Here is a 15,248-nt window from a genome sequence, read left to right as displayed (position 1 = left end):
AATGCAATCTGCTATGAGACTTCAGCTGTTAAGGATAAATTATTTTAATTTGTTGTTGCAAGCTGCAGCCATTCTAGGAAGAAAATAGTAATTTAGATTTATTTTGTATTTTTGTAGTGATTACAGATTCAGTCAAGTCAACCAAGTCTCTGTAAAGTAAGGATATAGAAAAAAAAATGCTTTACAGAAAAATCTTTTGATACTCATTTAGGATATTTTAAAGGTTATGCAAATGTAAGATTAAAAGATGTATTTTTAATCTTTGCATGAAATCACCTTGCACTTGAACTAGTCATGGTCTGCCTTACATACTGACTCTGTATATTCACAGAGACATCTTTAGAAAAAATAACTAAATAAAAAAATATGATTTTTTATGTAAAAAAGTTATAGTGTTTACTAAAAGCTTGCTGAATTTTGTGAATATACTCTTAGAATATTAGAAGTTATACTATGTATAAGTTCATTGTTATATAACTGCTGAAAGGTCAGGCAAAATGACCGAGCAGTATACAGAAAGTTAAAACAAGAAAAATATGTAAATTTTTACTTTTTTATTGTATCATGAAACATATATTTCACCAAAGTAAATAATAATTTTCATTATATTAAACTTTTTTAAACTAGGGAGTATTAGGAGTATTACTTTAGATCTGTATTCTTATTTTCAAGGTTATTGTGTTGGTGCAGAAGCTTACTGTAAAAGTTGTTCACTATTTAACATAATGGCAGTACATTTGATTAGTTTGTTTGAAGCAGTGTAGGAATAATTCTGAAATATCAGTATGGTCAGTGATCTCCTGGTTTTAAAATCCACATCATAATCTACACAGCAAAGACACAATTTTGTAAATAAAAGATGTTGCTTAAGTACGTCATTAGGCTTGGTGTGGCTAGGTAGTTAACGCACACTTGACTCGTAATCCAAGGGTCATAGGTTTGAATCCCTGTTATGTGAAAGATGCTTGCCCCTTTCAGCTGTGTGGGCATTATAATGTGATGATCAATCCCATTATTCGTTGGTAAAATAGTAGCCCAAGAGTTGATTGTGGATTGTGATGACTAGTTGCCTTCCCTCTAGACTTACACAGCTAAATTAGGAATGGCTATCACAGATAGTCCTTGTGTAGCTTTGTGCAAAATTCAAACCAAACAAGTACATCATAAATTTAGTTTGTAAACCTAAGGATGAGCAGCTGTTATATAATTTGTGAAGCTTTGATTTTAGATCTTTAGCTCTTTGTGAAAGATCAAATTTTATTTTTCTGTTTTTTTCTAAAATTGTAAACTAGTTTACATTTTGTATCATTATGATGTGTAGGTGAGCATAATACTTCACTATGGGAAAAAAAGCAAGTGTTAAAGTTATTCTTATATCTCCTACCCTCCCTCTAAATATGCTAAGAATGTTACAGGAATAAACTTAGTTTAATAACAGAAGTAAACCTTTATTTTTCCTTTCTAATATAGTGCTTTATGTTAATATAAATGGTTAACTGATAAATATTCTTTTTCTCATCTTTCAAAGTTTATAAGATATGCTTCCTCCTTTTAGCAATTTTCACTTGTACTTGCATAATTTTATCTCTTACAGTTTCATCAGCAAAGGTTACTCCTTTCATTCTAACATATTTGTTAAAGCATTTTAAATTTACTCTTTGCAAATGTTAATTTGATACACATTTCCTTTGTTACACCACAGACTCTTTTATTGTGACACTGTAAGAAACTTTCTTGCTTATCACAGGTGCTGAATGTGGATCTTGAAACTATCCTCAACAACCAGCAATTACTTTTTCCTTTTATGCAGTTTTTAAAAGAGCATGCTGTGGTGAACATTTTACAATTCTGCTTGAGTGTTGGTAAGTATTGTGAACAAGGTCTCAAATTCATATAATTTTATATATTTTCTTCCTAACTTTATAAGTTATCTATGGATGTGAAACTTCATTAGCTTCCTGTGTAGGATTACCAGATTTTGTGCCCTCACTACAATGAATTTCTCATGTCGAAACCCAGAAACAGTATAATTCTACTTGTATCAAATGTACAAAATCAAACATGCTAAATAATTATTTTTTTAATGCTATATCTTGTTTTTCTTTTTCAAAATGAATATTTACTCTCAATGAACATTTTGTAAAATTGGTAGCCTGTTTATCTCAGTAGATTAAGACATAAAAAATATCTGTTTGTAACTTGTAAATTAAAATATCCAATTCTTGATTATCTTCACATTCATAACACTGCACTTCCTAACCTCTGTAGTTTGTTTATATTTTCTGGGCGAGAGAGTGATTTTATTTAATTGAAGTGACTTGGAACTTCATGGGTTTTTTCCTGTCTATGATAGAAAAAGGCAAGGTGTTCTATATGTTATATCACTATATTGTTGTTTTGATTTACCCATATGTGTAGACTGATAACCTGCCCAGAAGCTTTGCAATTTCAGTTATTCTGAATTAATTTATGTTATTTTCAACAGATCAGAAATACTAGTCTGTCGTATGTACACTGGTTGACCTGTCTGAAATTTTATGTTTGTATGACATTATACGCTATAGTGAATTGTATTATATTTAGTTACAAAAGAAGTCATTGCAGTTAATATGCTCATTCCTATATGTCAATGTTTCTGAAACTGTAGTACATGTTTCACTAGCCAAACCAGGTAGGAGCAGAAAATAAATCAGGATCCCCACTCTAAAAAACGTTTTGTCTCTGAGACTGACACACAGGAACTACATCTTTATCTTAAGCTTACCAACAATGAACTGGATGTTCCTAACCTCTTATCTGGTCACAAGCAGTTCCACCCATCACACCCCTCACATGGAAGAATTATTAACTTCTTTATTTCTAGGTACATATGCAAATTTGAATTCAATGATTATCACTTTAAGCTACATTTAATAGACATTATTAATAAAGTTCACAAGCTTCTATACATAACTATTCTCCTCCCTCAGTCAGCAGTTGGGCACCACTAATAACAGCACCCCACCCACCCCCTCACACACATATTGATAAGGCTGAAGTCTCAAAAGTGCCACATAGTAGCTTAAAGTTTGTTTAAAGGTTTGATACAGTAGAACCTCTGTTCAGGCTAGTATTTTTTCATGTGTATGACACAAACTATATCTACCAGACTCAAGGAGTATGCTGAAAATGGCCCTTCAAACAGTTCTAAAACTTATAAACATCTAAACAAAAGCTGTAGTGAAAAGTCAAACATTGAATATTTTAAAATAACATACTTAGTGACATATGATTGAACATTATGGAAAAGAAAGGGCTCCTAATTCAAAATGTAAAACCAACACTGAACAACTAGCGAGCACCTTCATTGTGTATCAAACTGTGATAAACCTATCATATCCTGATATGGGTAAAGAGTGAAAACTTTGAAGCCATTGTCAAACAGCCCTGTCTTAAGTGCATCTAAATGTATGATCTGTGTTAATTCCTGAAATACATCAGCATTTAATCTAAAACTTGCAAGATATGACTTGCCTTAACAATCAGGGTTTGAGGTGTATAATATTTGTTTTTCTTTTTAAGGGGTGATCTAACTGATTTCTTTGCCACATTTAGCCAATTATGTTGTTGCCTGTAATATATATATTTATTAATGTAACTAAGCTATAACTTCATTTACATGGCAGATATCATTCTATTTTAGTTTTTGATTTTCAGTGTATGATATTAATAGACTATTTTATGTGGAAGTATCTTGAACATTATGTGAATTACAGTTGAAATTTCACATATTCTCATACTTGTAAACAGTATTCTCATTCTCTCTCTCTCTCTTATTTTTAATTCATTCTAAAAATTAGATTTCGAAACACCTCCTTGCCACAACTGTCATAATAAATCATTGTGATAATTACACATTAAAGTCATGTAGCAATGCTGAAAAAACATACATAAAATTTCAAAACAATTTGTTAGACATTGATTTTCTGAAAGAATGTAAAGTTTTTTATCTATTTCCTACAATTTTCAATTTTAAAATGTTCAACATCAGTTTGAGGTCCAGTAAAAAATATCATATGATCCAAAAAACATTTAAATAAAGAATTAGCTACTTGGATTGCATATATTTTTTACAAACCATTGAGATTTAGAACACAAAAAGCTTATTACAATGTAAGTTGATCAAATAAAAAAAAGCACCCCATAGCCACATTTACTGAGAATCCATATGTGTAAGAGGTTGGATTTGTCATGAGAACAAATTAAGATTATTAGGCTTTATGTACTTTATGACAAACGGATTGTGGAGAATGTTAGGGGGAATCAGTTTGGCTTTTACAAGCTCTTACTCTTAATTTTTTTTTATGTTAGTTATGTGTCTGTTTCAATGAAATAAAAGCTCAGATTTTACAGGTTTATCTAAGTTTTCAAAAAGACTAATTAGGTGGTGAGGAGAAGAGGATTTATTCATAAATTATATCTGTGTGCTCATTTTCCTTTGGTTATTTCTTTAGAGGGAAGAATCATTACTTTAGTTAATGTGTTTTATTCATGAGGCACTCTTTAATTTTTTCTTTGTTGTTCACTGTTAAACAGTTTGAGATTTACCACTCATGGCATACATTGCAGCTGTCATTTACAGATGGTGCCCATTTGTAAATATGTTTATTCACAATTACTTTTATACAGGGATCAGAATAATGAATGTATCATAAATCCATTATTTTATCCAATAAATCATGCCAAGAGCATTTTGTGCATGTGACTGCTGACTCATGGCAAAAGATTAATTTGGTTGGAAGCAGCTGTAAATTAGGAATTATTCAATAGTTTTTGTCAGCAGAAAAAGTATGAGAGGCATAATCACAATTACAGATTTTTAAAAATAATATCAGTTGAGAGTGTGGCTATATATCAATGATCCTAGAATATTTTTAGGTTAATTAAAAGTAATTGAGTACACTTCACTTTTGAATTAGATGTTGAGCTAATGTTATATGTGATGTAAGATTGTATAAAAAATATTTACTGAAAAAAAGTATTCATTCCAACTATCAGATGTGGTACAACATTTTATTATGAATGACATAATATATATTGTTTTATGTATGTATTTTAAAATTTTAATAAAAACATATTCTCCTGAAAATTATCTAATATTCAAGATTAGTTATGTTATAATGATGCTGTTAGCAAACAGAAACATTTTTTGGAGTTGATTCACTAAATAATCTGTAATAGAGTGGATTGTGTAATTTTGATGTATGTATTATATAAACTTTTAAACATAATTATTAAAGCAAATACATTTCTTTTGTTTTATTTATTTCTGTTTATTCATATGTTTTGTTAATGATATATTTACCCTTCATGGTCAGATTTATGTTTTTGGATTTAAGTTTAGTCTATGTGATCATATAAGGACTAATTTGAAATTCTTTCAGTTCTTTTATTTATTGATAGATTTTGAATAGCTAGGCTATTTGTGGTAGATAATTTTCACTATGTTATAAGCTTAATTCTTTGTTATACATAACTCTTAAACTCTGTTATCAAAACTTAGACTTTTTAAATAATGTTTAGTGACAGCAAGGAACCTGTTCCTGTCCCATTCTCTAAACTAAGTTATTGGCATGGCATGGCCAGATGGACAATTGACTCATAATCTGGGAAACGCAGGTTCAAATCACCATCACACCAAACATGCTCATCCTTTCAACCATGGGGGCATTATAATATGATGGTCGATTTCACTATTTGTTGGTAAAAGAGTTGTTCAAGAGTTGGCAGTGGGTGGTAATGATTAGTTGCTGTTCTTCTAGTCTTACTCTGCTAAATAAATGATGACTAGTGCAGATAGCTCACATGTAGCTTTGTGCAAAATTCAAAACAAACCAAATCAAACTAAATTATTAATTTTTTTTAATCTTAGAAACAACCCTTATAATTCATATTGTTTTATCTTAAAATCACTTAAATTTACAGCCTCTACAACATACAAAGGCAACCCATTTCAGAAACCAACCACCCTGTTAGAAAAATAAAACTGTCTTATCTGGGAATGACTCCTACCTTGCCATAATTTGTATGTCTCCTGTAGTTTTAGATAAAACTGTTGTCAAATGTAAACTTTTTATTGTAGGTAAAGCTATATTATTAAATCCATGATGACGAGAAAACCCACTTGTGGAGAAAAATATGTATGTAAAAACAGTCACATTAATTCTATACATCCCAACATTAACTTCACATGTGAATAGGAAGAAAACAATCAAATATCATTTCTTAACCTCAAAATTACAAGAACCGATACACAATTTAAAACAGGAATTCAATGATAAATCATCCATACTGGCACCAATACTCAGCATATGAAACAAAACAAAAGCTCAACACACTAAGAAACCAAATAAACACAGCCATAAAACTATGCTCACCAGATAAAAGTAAAGACAAATTAGACAAAATGAAACAATACTTCATCAACATCAAGAAGTTTCCTCCACAAACTGTATAAAACATTATACGCACACACCTAGACAGAAAGCAAAATCAACCAACAAAAGTAAATATATCCCATGAATTAAATAATCACAAAACCGTATACTGCTGCATACCATATATTCCCAACATCAGAAAAATAACCAATATTTGGTAAAAATTAGTAACAAAATATGACATTCCACTTAATACCAAATTTATTCAAAAACCAGGCACAAAACTAAGGTCTATACAATGTAAAAACTACACTAACAAACACCACATCAATATTATTTATAAAATACAATGTGATAACTGCCATAACTTCTATATTGGAGAAACAAATAGAAAAATGGAAACCAGATTAAAAAAAAAGTCACCTTCACACATTTTCGAACACTCCAAATCAGATAAACACAACATAACCATAGAAAACACCCAAGTACTAAATAAAGAAACAAAGATAAACTTATACAACAACTCATGCCCAAAATAAACAAATACAAAGGAACTCTTTTATACATATATTAATAATTATAATCAAACATCTAAGTATGCCCTCTACATTTCTACACTCAGTTACACAACCCCCTTCAAATATATGGTCAGTTACCTCTTTTTTTCTTTGTGAACCTGACAATGACCCAACGAAAGTTGAAACATTGTTCACTCCTCTACATTAAAAAAAAAAAATTCTTATCCCATACCAGCCGTTTTTACATATATATTATCAAAATTAAAATTTTTGTTGTAGATAACATTTAAACTGTGTTATCAAAGTTTTGGGCTTTGCTATAAGAGTTTTAAACTATGTTATTTAAGCTCTTTGCTGTAGGTAAGTTTCAAAGTGTAGAATTCTTAAATTCTTGTTCTTTGTGAGGTTATGTGTGTATGTATGTATGTATTATGTTTGTGTGTGTGTATATATATATATATATATTTTGTTATTATCTTTAAAAGTAAAAGATATACTTAGTGAATATATACCATTTTGTTTGTTATGCAACAACCCTGTTATTATAAATGTTAAACTAAAGTCTGTTCAACAGTTAGAGTTCTCATTCAAGCCAAACTTGTGTCAATCTGTGTAGATTCATCTCAAGACATTTTGAATATACCCATATATGATATAAATACTTCTTTTTCAGCCTGGAAACTAATTAACATTATTCTTGTTTTAGTTTCCAGTATGAATGTTTGACTAAACAATTTATGTTGTTTTCTTTAACATTATGACAACCAGTGTAAATGACATGTAACTAAATGGAATTTTTTTCATCTGTACAAGTTTTTGTTTTTCTTTTTTTTAAACTAATGATACAATGTGTAAAAAGAAATTATATAAGGGAATAGAACACTATTGTTTTCTTTTAAAAAGAACAACCTAGAATTGTAAGTCCTAACTATAAACTGAAATACTTAAAACAAATTTTTACACTGTTTTTGTCATTTGATGAGGTGTTATTTCCTACTTTCTCTTCTTGTTTCTTACATTGTCAATTTAGATGCTTTCCCAGGCTGAAATATTGCTTGCATTTATATCAAAATTCTCACAAATTTATTCATCAATTGGTCAGATGATTTCAATCAGCGCAGCATGAATCCTGATATGACAACCGAGCAATTGACAACACTCCATAAAGAAGCCCAAGCACTGTATAAAACCTACTTTGTACATGATGCTGTTGATAAGGTCAACTTTGATGAAGATATTGTACATGAAATAAAAGCTAGTAAGATTTCATTGTTTGTGTGTTTTTGATTTATTGAGTCACTTATCTAATAGGTTGTAATTATGTTGTTTTATCTTGATAAAAAAAATTTTAAAATAAATTCAGTATTGCCATGGCAAAAATTAAGTTTTTAGTTGTGTTGCTCAAATGGAGATCAGAATAATTGATAGTTTTTGTAAATATAGTTGTAGATGTATTGGCCTATCTCATTATTTTAATATGCAGACTTTTATAGAATGTTAAATGTACAAAAAAGTAATTACTATGAAGTTCAAGTTTTAAATATTATACAAAATATTGCACATTATTTGTATTTTGAATAATAGTTTTCTTATGGACAATATATAATTTTTTCCATGTAAATGGATGAAACCTATTTTGAATTTGAAGGTTTTTAAATGTGATTTTAATGTCTTCATACCATCTGTGTGATATTTATGTAAATGAAGAATAGAGTAAAAAAATATTTGAAGTATACACTTATTTTAAAATCTTGTTCATTCAAAACACTTTGGTAACATTGTTTGTCCTATTTTTAGTAATGAGTTATAATGATTCTAATAATGTGTTTTTTTATTTGCGTAAATCTATTCTTGCTATTACTTGTCTGTTTAGTTTCAAGAGCTAACACTAAATTTGATGCTATTGCAAAAATTAAGACAGTTAATTTGAAAAGATCAATTTTGTGTTTTTTTTAATATTTTAAGTTGTAGATGGCCCAGTAGAAAATGTGATTAAACTTCGGACTACACCTCCTTTGTTTAGAGCCTATGAATATGCCTACAACTTGCTGGACCATATTTATTGTCCATTATTTCAGCACAGTGATAATGTAGGTTTTTTTTTCTCTAATACATTAAACTTTTGAATAGTTTTGTTGGTGTAAATGTTATTTGTTGACATATGATTGCTGTTTTGCTCTTGTTGGAACTGATAAAGTTTTCTATCTTGTCTTTATAGTTATTAACTTCCATGTCTTCATTTTGCCCTTATTCTGGAACTATTCAAAGACAGATATTTAACATGTGCTTTATGCTACCACGAATTTTACCACAGTAAAATAAATGAGACATAATATTATAATGTAATTTTCACATGTAGTGAACAGCATGTTTTTGAAAGAAATACAAGCATGTTCATAAGGTAGGCTATTTTTGAAGAACTTTGTAGACCTTGGTATTACTTCTTCATTGAGTCTTCCCAGAAAGTTCATCTTTCAGTTGTTTATGCCAGTAAAATTGTGATAGCAGAAATTTGTTCTTAATTACAATAAAGTACTTACTTTGTAGTTGTATACAGAAAGTTTTGTAATAACTATAATTTCGTCACATTATACTAAGTATTGCGATGGCATATGCTGTTTTAACAAAAGAGAAACTTGGCTATTTAGTGAGTTAAAAACTGTTTATATTAAGCCTAAGTTTGGGCCCAATGTACTATTAATTACCTATCTTGAAGAAGATAAACTTTTGTCATTTCAAAAATATATATACTTTTCTCATCTTGTGTTTTCTATTTCATTTTGTTTCCTTCATTTTCATTTCTGTTGATCGTTTTCCCTGACATCAGCATTGAATTATAAAATATTTCTTTTGCATGCAAGTTATTTTTGTATGCTAGTTAAGCCCACTCAGTAAATGATACAGATGTTATTTGCTGATTATTTCCTAAAGGTTATTAAATAAATCATTCTCAGATCACTTCAGTAGCAACCAACAATGTTTTGTATTTGAGATGGTTTTAACACTACATGGCAGAATTCTACAGTGTACTAGTTTGAGAGTCCCAAACCTAAAGCTGATTTTCATGTAGCCCACTCAAATAACTATTTAATTTATAAACTTGAATCTTAACTTATCTTTTTGAGTGGCCACCTTGGTTGCAGCTGCATACACATATTTTGAAAGAATTTTTCAATTTTTCTTTTTTGAGTAAGTCTTCTCAAACTTGTTTTTAGTGATATTACTACAGTATAAAATTCACTTATAAAACTTTTTAATGTAAGGTAAAACAATTTTTAATCATTAAATAAACTTGAATCTGTTTTAGAACAGAAATGCCCACTGTATATAGTGGACACTGTTCTTTAAATTCAGTGAATCATAGGCATAAAATTAGTGCTTAATTTTAAAGAAAAGGAAAAAACAACCATAATTTGGAATTTTTAACAAAAGACATATAACTCGCTTGTATTTCCCCATTCTTCACCAGTCTATGATGCATGACATAATACATAGATGAGTGTTATCGATAAATTAGTGTTTTAAGTTTGATTTGAGGTGGAGTGGTAAATGCAAAGATGTAATATTTGTATATTAGAATCGCATGTGAATGATTGTTTTGTTTTCACATATAGTACTTTAGGCTTCTATGTGGAGATCGTTGTAGTGGACCTGGGCAACGAAATTTGACCAAGTATGTAAAAAGTCATCATTTGTCCCTCTTAAGTAGCTGTGTTATTGCTATGTGTGAATTTCAATTTAAAGTCTATCAGTGTGACAAGGTAATCATTTTCTAACAAAAAGTGTTTTATATTAAGTTCTTATTGTTGATGTTTAACTTGTATGAAAAACAAAATGTCAGTTTTTTCAAATTTTTCCCTTTTTCTATTTGCAACGAATAAAAACCCTTCTTCTTCAGGAGCAAACTGGAAATCAGTTTGTTACTGAAAGAGAAAGGTCCGCCTTTCAGAAACACTCGGGTTATAGGATTTTTATTCATTACTGTCAAGACTTCTTGAACCTACATCCTTTTTAACATTATGGGTGTAAAACAAGGTAATATTATGTATTTAGTTATAGGTCCTTCAGTAGAGTCTTTTGAATATTACTTTTAAGTCATCATTGTATAGTTTCTTACCAACAGCTTTATAAGCTGAAATTAAGCAATTTCAAATAACAAGTAAATTCATTGTTCTCTTATAAAAATCTTAATTTATTTTAAGTAAATGTTTTTGCATTTACAGAGGCAACAAAAGAGGAACTGGAGAGTCATCTGTCTCCAAACTTGGGAACAAAATTAAAGGTGTTTTTTGGACTAACACAGGTATGGGGTGAAATGTTTAATCATCAGTACCCTTAGAATTTCTTGTGTTGCAGGTGTAGTAGATATGAGAAAAGTGTGCACTAGCTATAGTTTAGACCTTATTTTGGTAAAACTGAAATGCTTTGACATTGTTGAGATCATTGAGCATGGTCCATGTATCAAGTGTAGACTTGCTTATCAAAACTTAAAAAACATAATAATTTTAACTCTTGTCAACATTTTTTTGGCTTAAAAATAGCTTGTAGTTAACATTTTGTCATATTTAATGTGATTCTCAAAGAAAAAGGAAAACAAAATTTTAAATTTACATATTTGAACAATTCATGGAAGTCTTGCACTTAAATGACACAGATATTAATTATTTTAGAAATTTTCTACTCATCTCAAAACAGACATACAATAATGAAACTAATTATATATGTAAAATGAAATATTGTATTTAATAGATTTGGTTTAACTTTTTTTTTCAAACCATTTTTTTGTGGATTCCCAACTCATTCATAGTCAAATATGGCTTCAGAATTTTGTGTTGCAGCATCTGCTACTGTAACTATTATTTTGAATGTCATGACAGAGGCTTCAGGTATGGGAGTCTTAGCTTTTTTTCACTGGGAGATTGAACTTTACACAGATTGTCCATCTTATCCTGACCAGGTGCTTCTAGTACCAGTGGGATCTACTTTTGATGATGAGAATTTTGATATCCTGTTTTATCCACTCTATGTTATTCAAGCTCGTGCCTTTCCTGAGGAATTAGTCAGACCTCTCTCAGCTTTCTCGAATCAGGCTAATATTTCTTTCATGGACTCTCATTTTAGCATTTTAAATTTCTTTTATCTGTATATGGGCTAACCCTGAGGGTTCTGTGAGCTTTTCTCAGACTCAGTTTCCCAATATTGTCTTACCCTTATTTTCCTTCTTTGGTGCCTTTCATCCATCATTCTTCATTCTAAGGCTATCCACAATTTCCTGAGGGATTTCTGGAGGATACCTGCACCCAAATTTCCTTCATGCTAATGTGATTGTCCTCCTCTACAGTTTTCTTTCACGTGATTTTTTCTATTGGATTATTCTAGGTGAGGTCATTCTCTTGTTATTGTGACCTGCAGATGGCCTATATTCTGTATGCATCTGTTTTTGGTAATATCCCTGATTCTTTGGAGTTGCATGTGGAATCCAAGAGAGGACACTCAGCTGTTCTCTTTATTTGCTCATTTTTCTCAACCTCCTCCCATTCCAGCCTCCTATCTTGCCTGTTCTCTCTTTTGGAGGTCTTTTGTTGAGGCATTTTGCTCACCATTATCTACCCAGTGCCACCAATGGTTTGGGTGACTGCTGTGTGGGTACTGACCCAGTGGGTGGTCTGCATACTCTCAGATGGACTTTTAATCAAACTCTCATCCCAACCTCTTATCATATCTTGATCCTGTTCTTTCCCTTTTCTTTTGGATCCCACTACGTGTCTTTTTGAGAGGGTTCAGACTCTACTATTACAGCATGCTATAGAGCCTGTTTGTCTTCCTTCTCCAGGATTTTACTTCAAGCACTTTGTCTTCCTAAAGATGGAGCTTGCTTGGCACCTTATACTTTTTGTTTGGTGGCCAATCCTTTTGCCTGACCTATGTACACTTGAAGTCTGCACTTCCACCATTTTGTGGATGACTGTCTTCTGTTAGCTCATTCCAAATCCATTGCTTTTCATCTCACTTTGTCAATCTGTGGTGCAGGCATCTTTTCCACACATTCCACCTGTTGAGGTTGTGCTCTGTGGTTGATGGTATTGCTCTAAGTGGTGCACCTTTGTGGAGTTAAGGACTAGAAGGATGATGTTTTGCAGAGTAGCAGTGTGAGGGTTAGTTGTGAATTCCTACTAAATTTAGTTTGGATAGAGACTGAAGTCATTTCATTGTATACCCATGGCAAATAACACACACCATAAGATGTTTCATGCAACCACTTGTAGGTTTTCTTTGCAGTGGTCTGATTCATAAATCTGTTTGTTCCACATATGATACTGACTCGTGTACTATCATGAGTAAAGCAAAAGGGGAAAGCTACTCATCCCTGCCTCCCCTTTGATTGAATAACTTGGGTTGAGGCAGAGAGATTTTGTGGTTACTCATTGCATTGTCTCTGGTGTTGGTGTTCCCCTGGACTGCACAGTATGGTTCCTCCTCCTCCTCTTATAGTGGAAAAAGAGAATTGTAAACACTTCCCAGGATTGTGAGCCATAGAGGCAACTTTTTGTATTTTCTCAATTCTGTTCAGTTGTAAGTAGGGTGGTGGTGCAAGTTGCAAGTATTGATGGTGTATATCCTCCACCTGAATCATGTGCTATATCATGAACAGATCCCCCAAAGTGCAGTTCTCCCATTTGGTTGGGTTCTCTTGTCCTACCATTGAATGAATATTAATTACCAGAGGCTATTTTTGAATTAGAGCTGGATCAACCATCATAACTTTTCACGTGTGGATAGCTGATGTTGGGAGTTGCATATGTAGTCCCTCCATGTGATCCATCTTCATGGGGCTCAAGCTCAGAGGGTGATGTTACCATGAATGGAACTGGTGTGATTGGTTGTAGATTTGAGTAAACTGCTACACTGGCACATCCTTTCCTACCTTTATTTGGATGTTGGGTTTCCAAGTGACTAGTGTTGCTTGTGGATTTGCATTTATGCACCCTGTTTAGTTGGAGAGTATGAAATTTCTTCCTTCTGTTTTCTAAACTTGAGGTGAAGAGGATGTAGACCCTCCACATACCATGATATGAGTGAACAATACATACTCAGTGCTGTCTAGTTTTAGACTGTTAGGCTTTCTGGGTGGGGATTTCTATGAGATGTAGGGCCAGATCAACTGTCTATTCTGTCTAATTAATTATTCAACATGTACTACCATACTGGGGAAAGGATATACCTGGTACAATGGTCACTTTCCATGTGTGTTCTTTAGATGCTTTTGAGTAAGGCTCATCTACATCACTTGTATCAGTTCTTTCATCTTTTCAATGCTGGATTTTATGTGAGATAAGGAAGCATTTGAGAAGTCATTTTCACACACTGAAAATATTTTTAAACATATATTTACTTCTTCTCATACCTGTCATTCTTCTTAACCACTATTAATGTATTTTCTGCCTAATCTTGAAGTGATTGTTAAAGGAAATTGAATATAAGGAGTAGCCTGCATCAGGAGAGTGTGTCGTACTTCTATTGAAGGAAAGTTGTTGCACCATAACTTACATATGAAGAAGAAATACACAACATTTATCTTGGATTAGATGGGAGTTTCAAGGTTTAATAGTGAACAAAAACATTGTTGAATAAAATTAACATACTCTTCGACTGTATCATTTAAATCATCAATTAAAAGATTTAGTTCTGTCACTTTGGAAATTTTTCAAATTAAATAAAAGTATGTTTCTAAAATAAATATTATTTACTTTAAGTAATTTATTTGTAACTACAACCTGTACATTTTTCATTAATCAGGCTCAGCAGTTTGACAGGTGCAAAGGAAAATCTTTTCAAAGGTGGAAGATTTAGGATTTGAAATTACTATAATTAAATATATTTGCAACTGTTAAGCTACTTCTGTTTTATCAAAGAGATTATCTGTTGCAGGAATCAGAACTTGCTTGTTGTATAGGAAAAAGGTACCATACCATTACCAAACCTGGCTTATACTTTGAGGGAGAAAGAATTTTGAATAATACAATAAGACTTTCATTTTCCTTTACCTTGTTTAGGAAGTTGGCTGCAGTAATTTATAAATTTTGTTTCAGAAATTAATTTTCATGGTCTTACGTTATTTTTGTGAAAATAATTTAAGCAGACACTTACACTTATTTAATAAACAGTATCTTTGTTAGAGTATAAAATGAAGCCTTAAAATTTGATATATTGTGTATATTAGATATTCAGTATTTATGATTTGTGCTTACACTCTTCATTTAGCATTGATAGTTTGAAAGTGTGTTTTAAGTTTTCTTATAATGAACCAGAGTTC

The 15,248-nt window shown here is 31.2% G+C and overlaps 1 protein-coding gene across 5 annotated transcripts in view; it reads left to right on the top strand.

Moving 5' to 3' along the window:
• LOC143225854 (sorting nexin-14-like) overlaps positions 1-15,248 on the top strand; it is a 106,095-nt gene that overhangs the window by 67,578 nt on the left and 23,269 nt on the right. For all 5 annotated transcript variants that reach the window (XR_013014108.1, XM_076455989.1, XM_076455987.1 and 2 more), the window contains exons 11-15: positions 1,748-1,862; positions 8,037-8,192; positions 8,900-9,024; positions 10,549-10,607; positions 11,158-11,237. Coding sequence is in view for 4 of the 5 variants with exons in the window: in XM_076455989.1 (XP_076312104.1) it covers positions 1,748-1,862; positions 8,037-8,192; positions 8,900-9,024; positions 10,549-10,607; positions 11,158-11,237 (535 nt within the window). In the remaining variant the exon portion in view is untranslated. The remainder of the gene's footprint in view (positions 1-1,747; positions 1,863-8,036; positions 8,193-8,899; positions 9,025-10,548; positions 10,608-11,157; positions 11,238-15,248) is intronic.

Source organism: Tachypleus tridentatus, chromosome 9, assembly GCF_004210375.1.
Source record: "Tachypleus tridentatus isolate NWPU-2018 chromosome 9, ASM421037v1, whole genome shotgun sequence".
NCBI classification, from domain to species: domain Eukaryota; kingdom Metazoa; phylum Arthropoda; class Merostomata; order Xiphosura; family Limulidae; genus Tachypleus; species Tachypleus tridentatus.
This window is presented reverse-complemented; position numbering and strand designations above follow the sequence as displayed.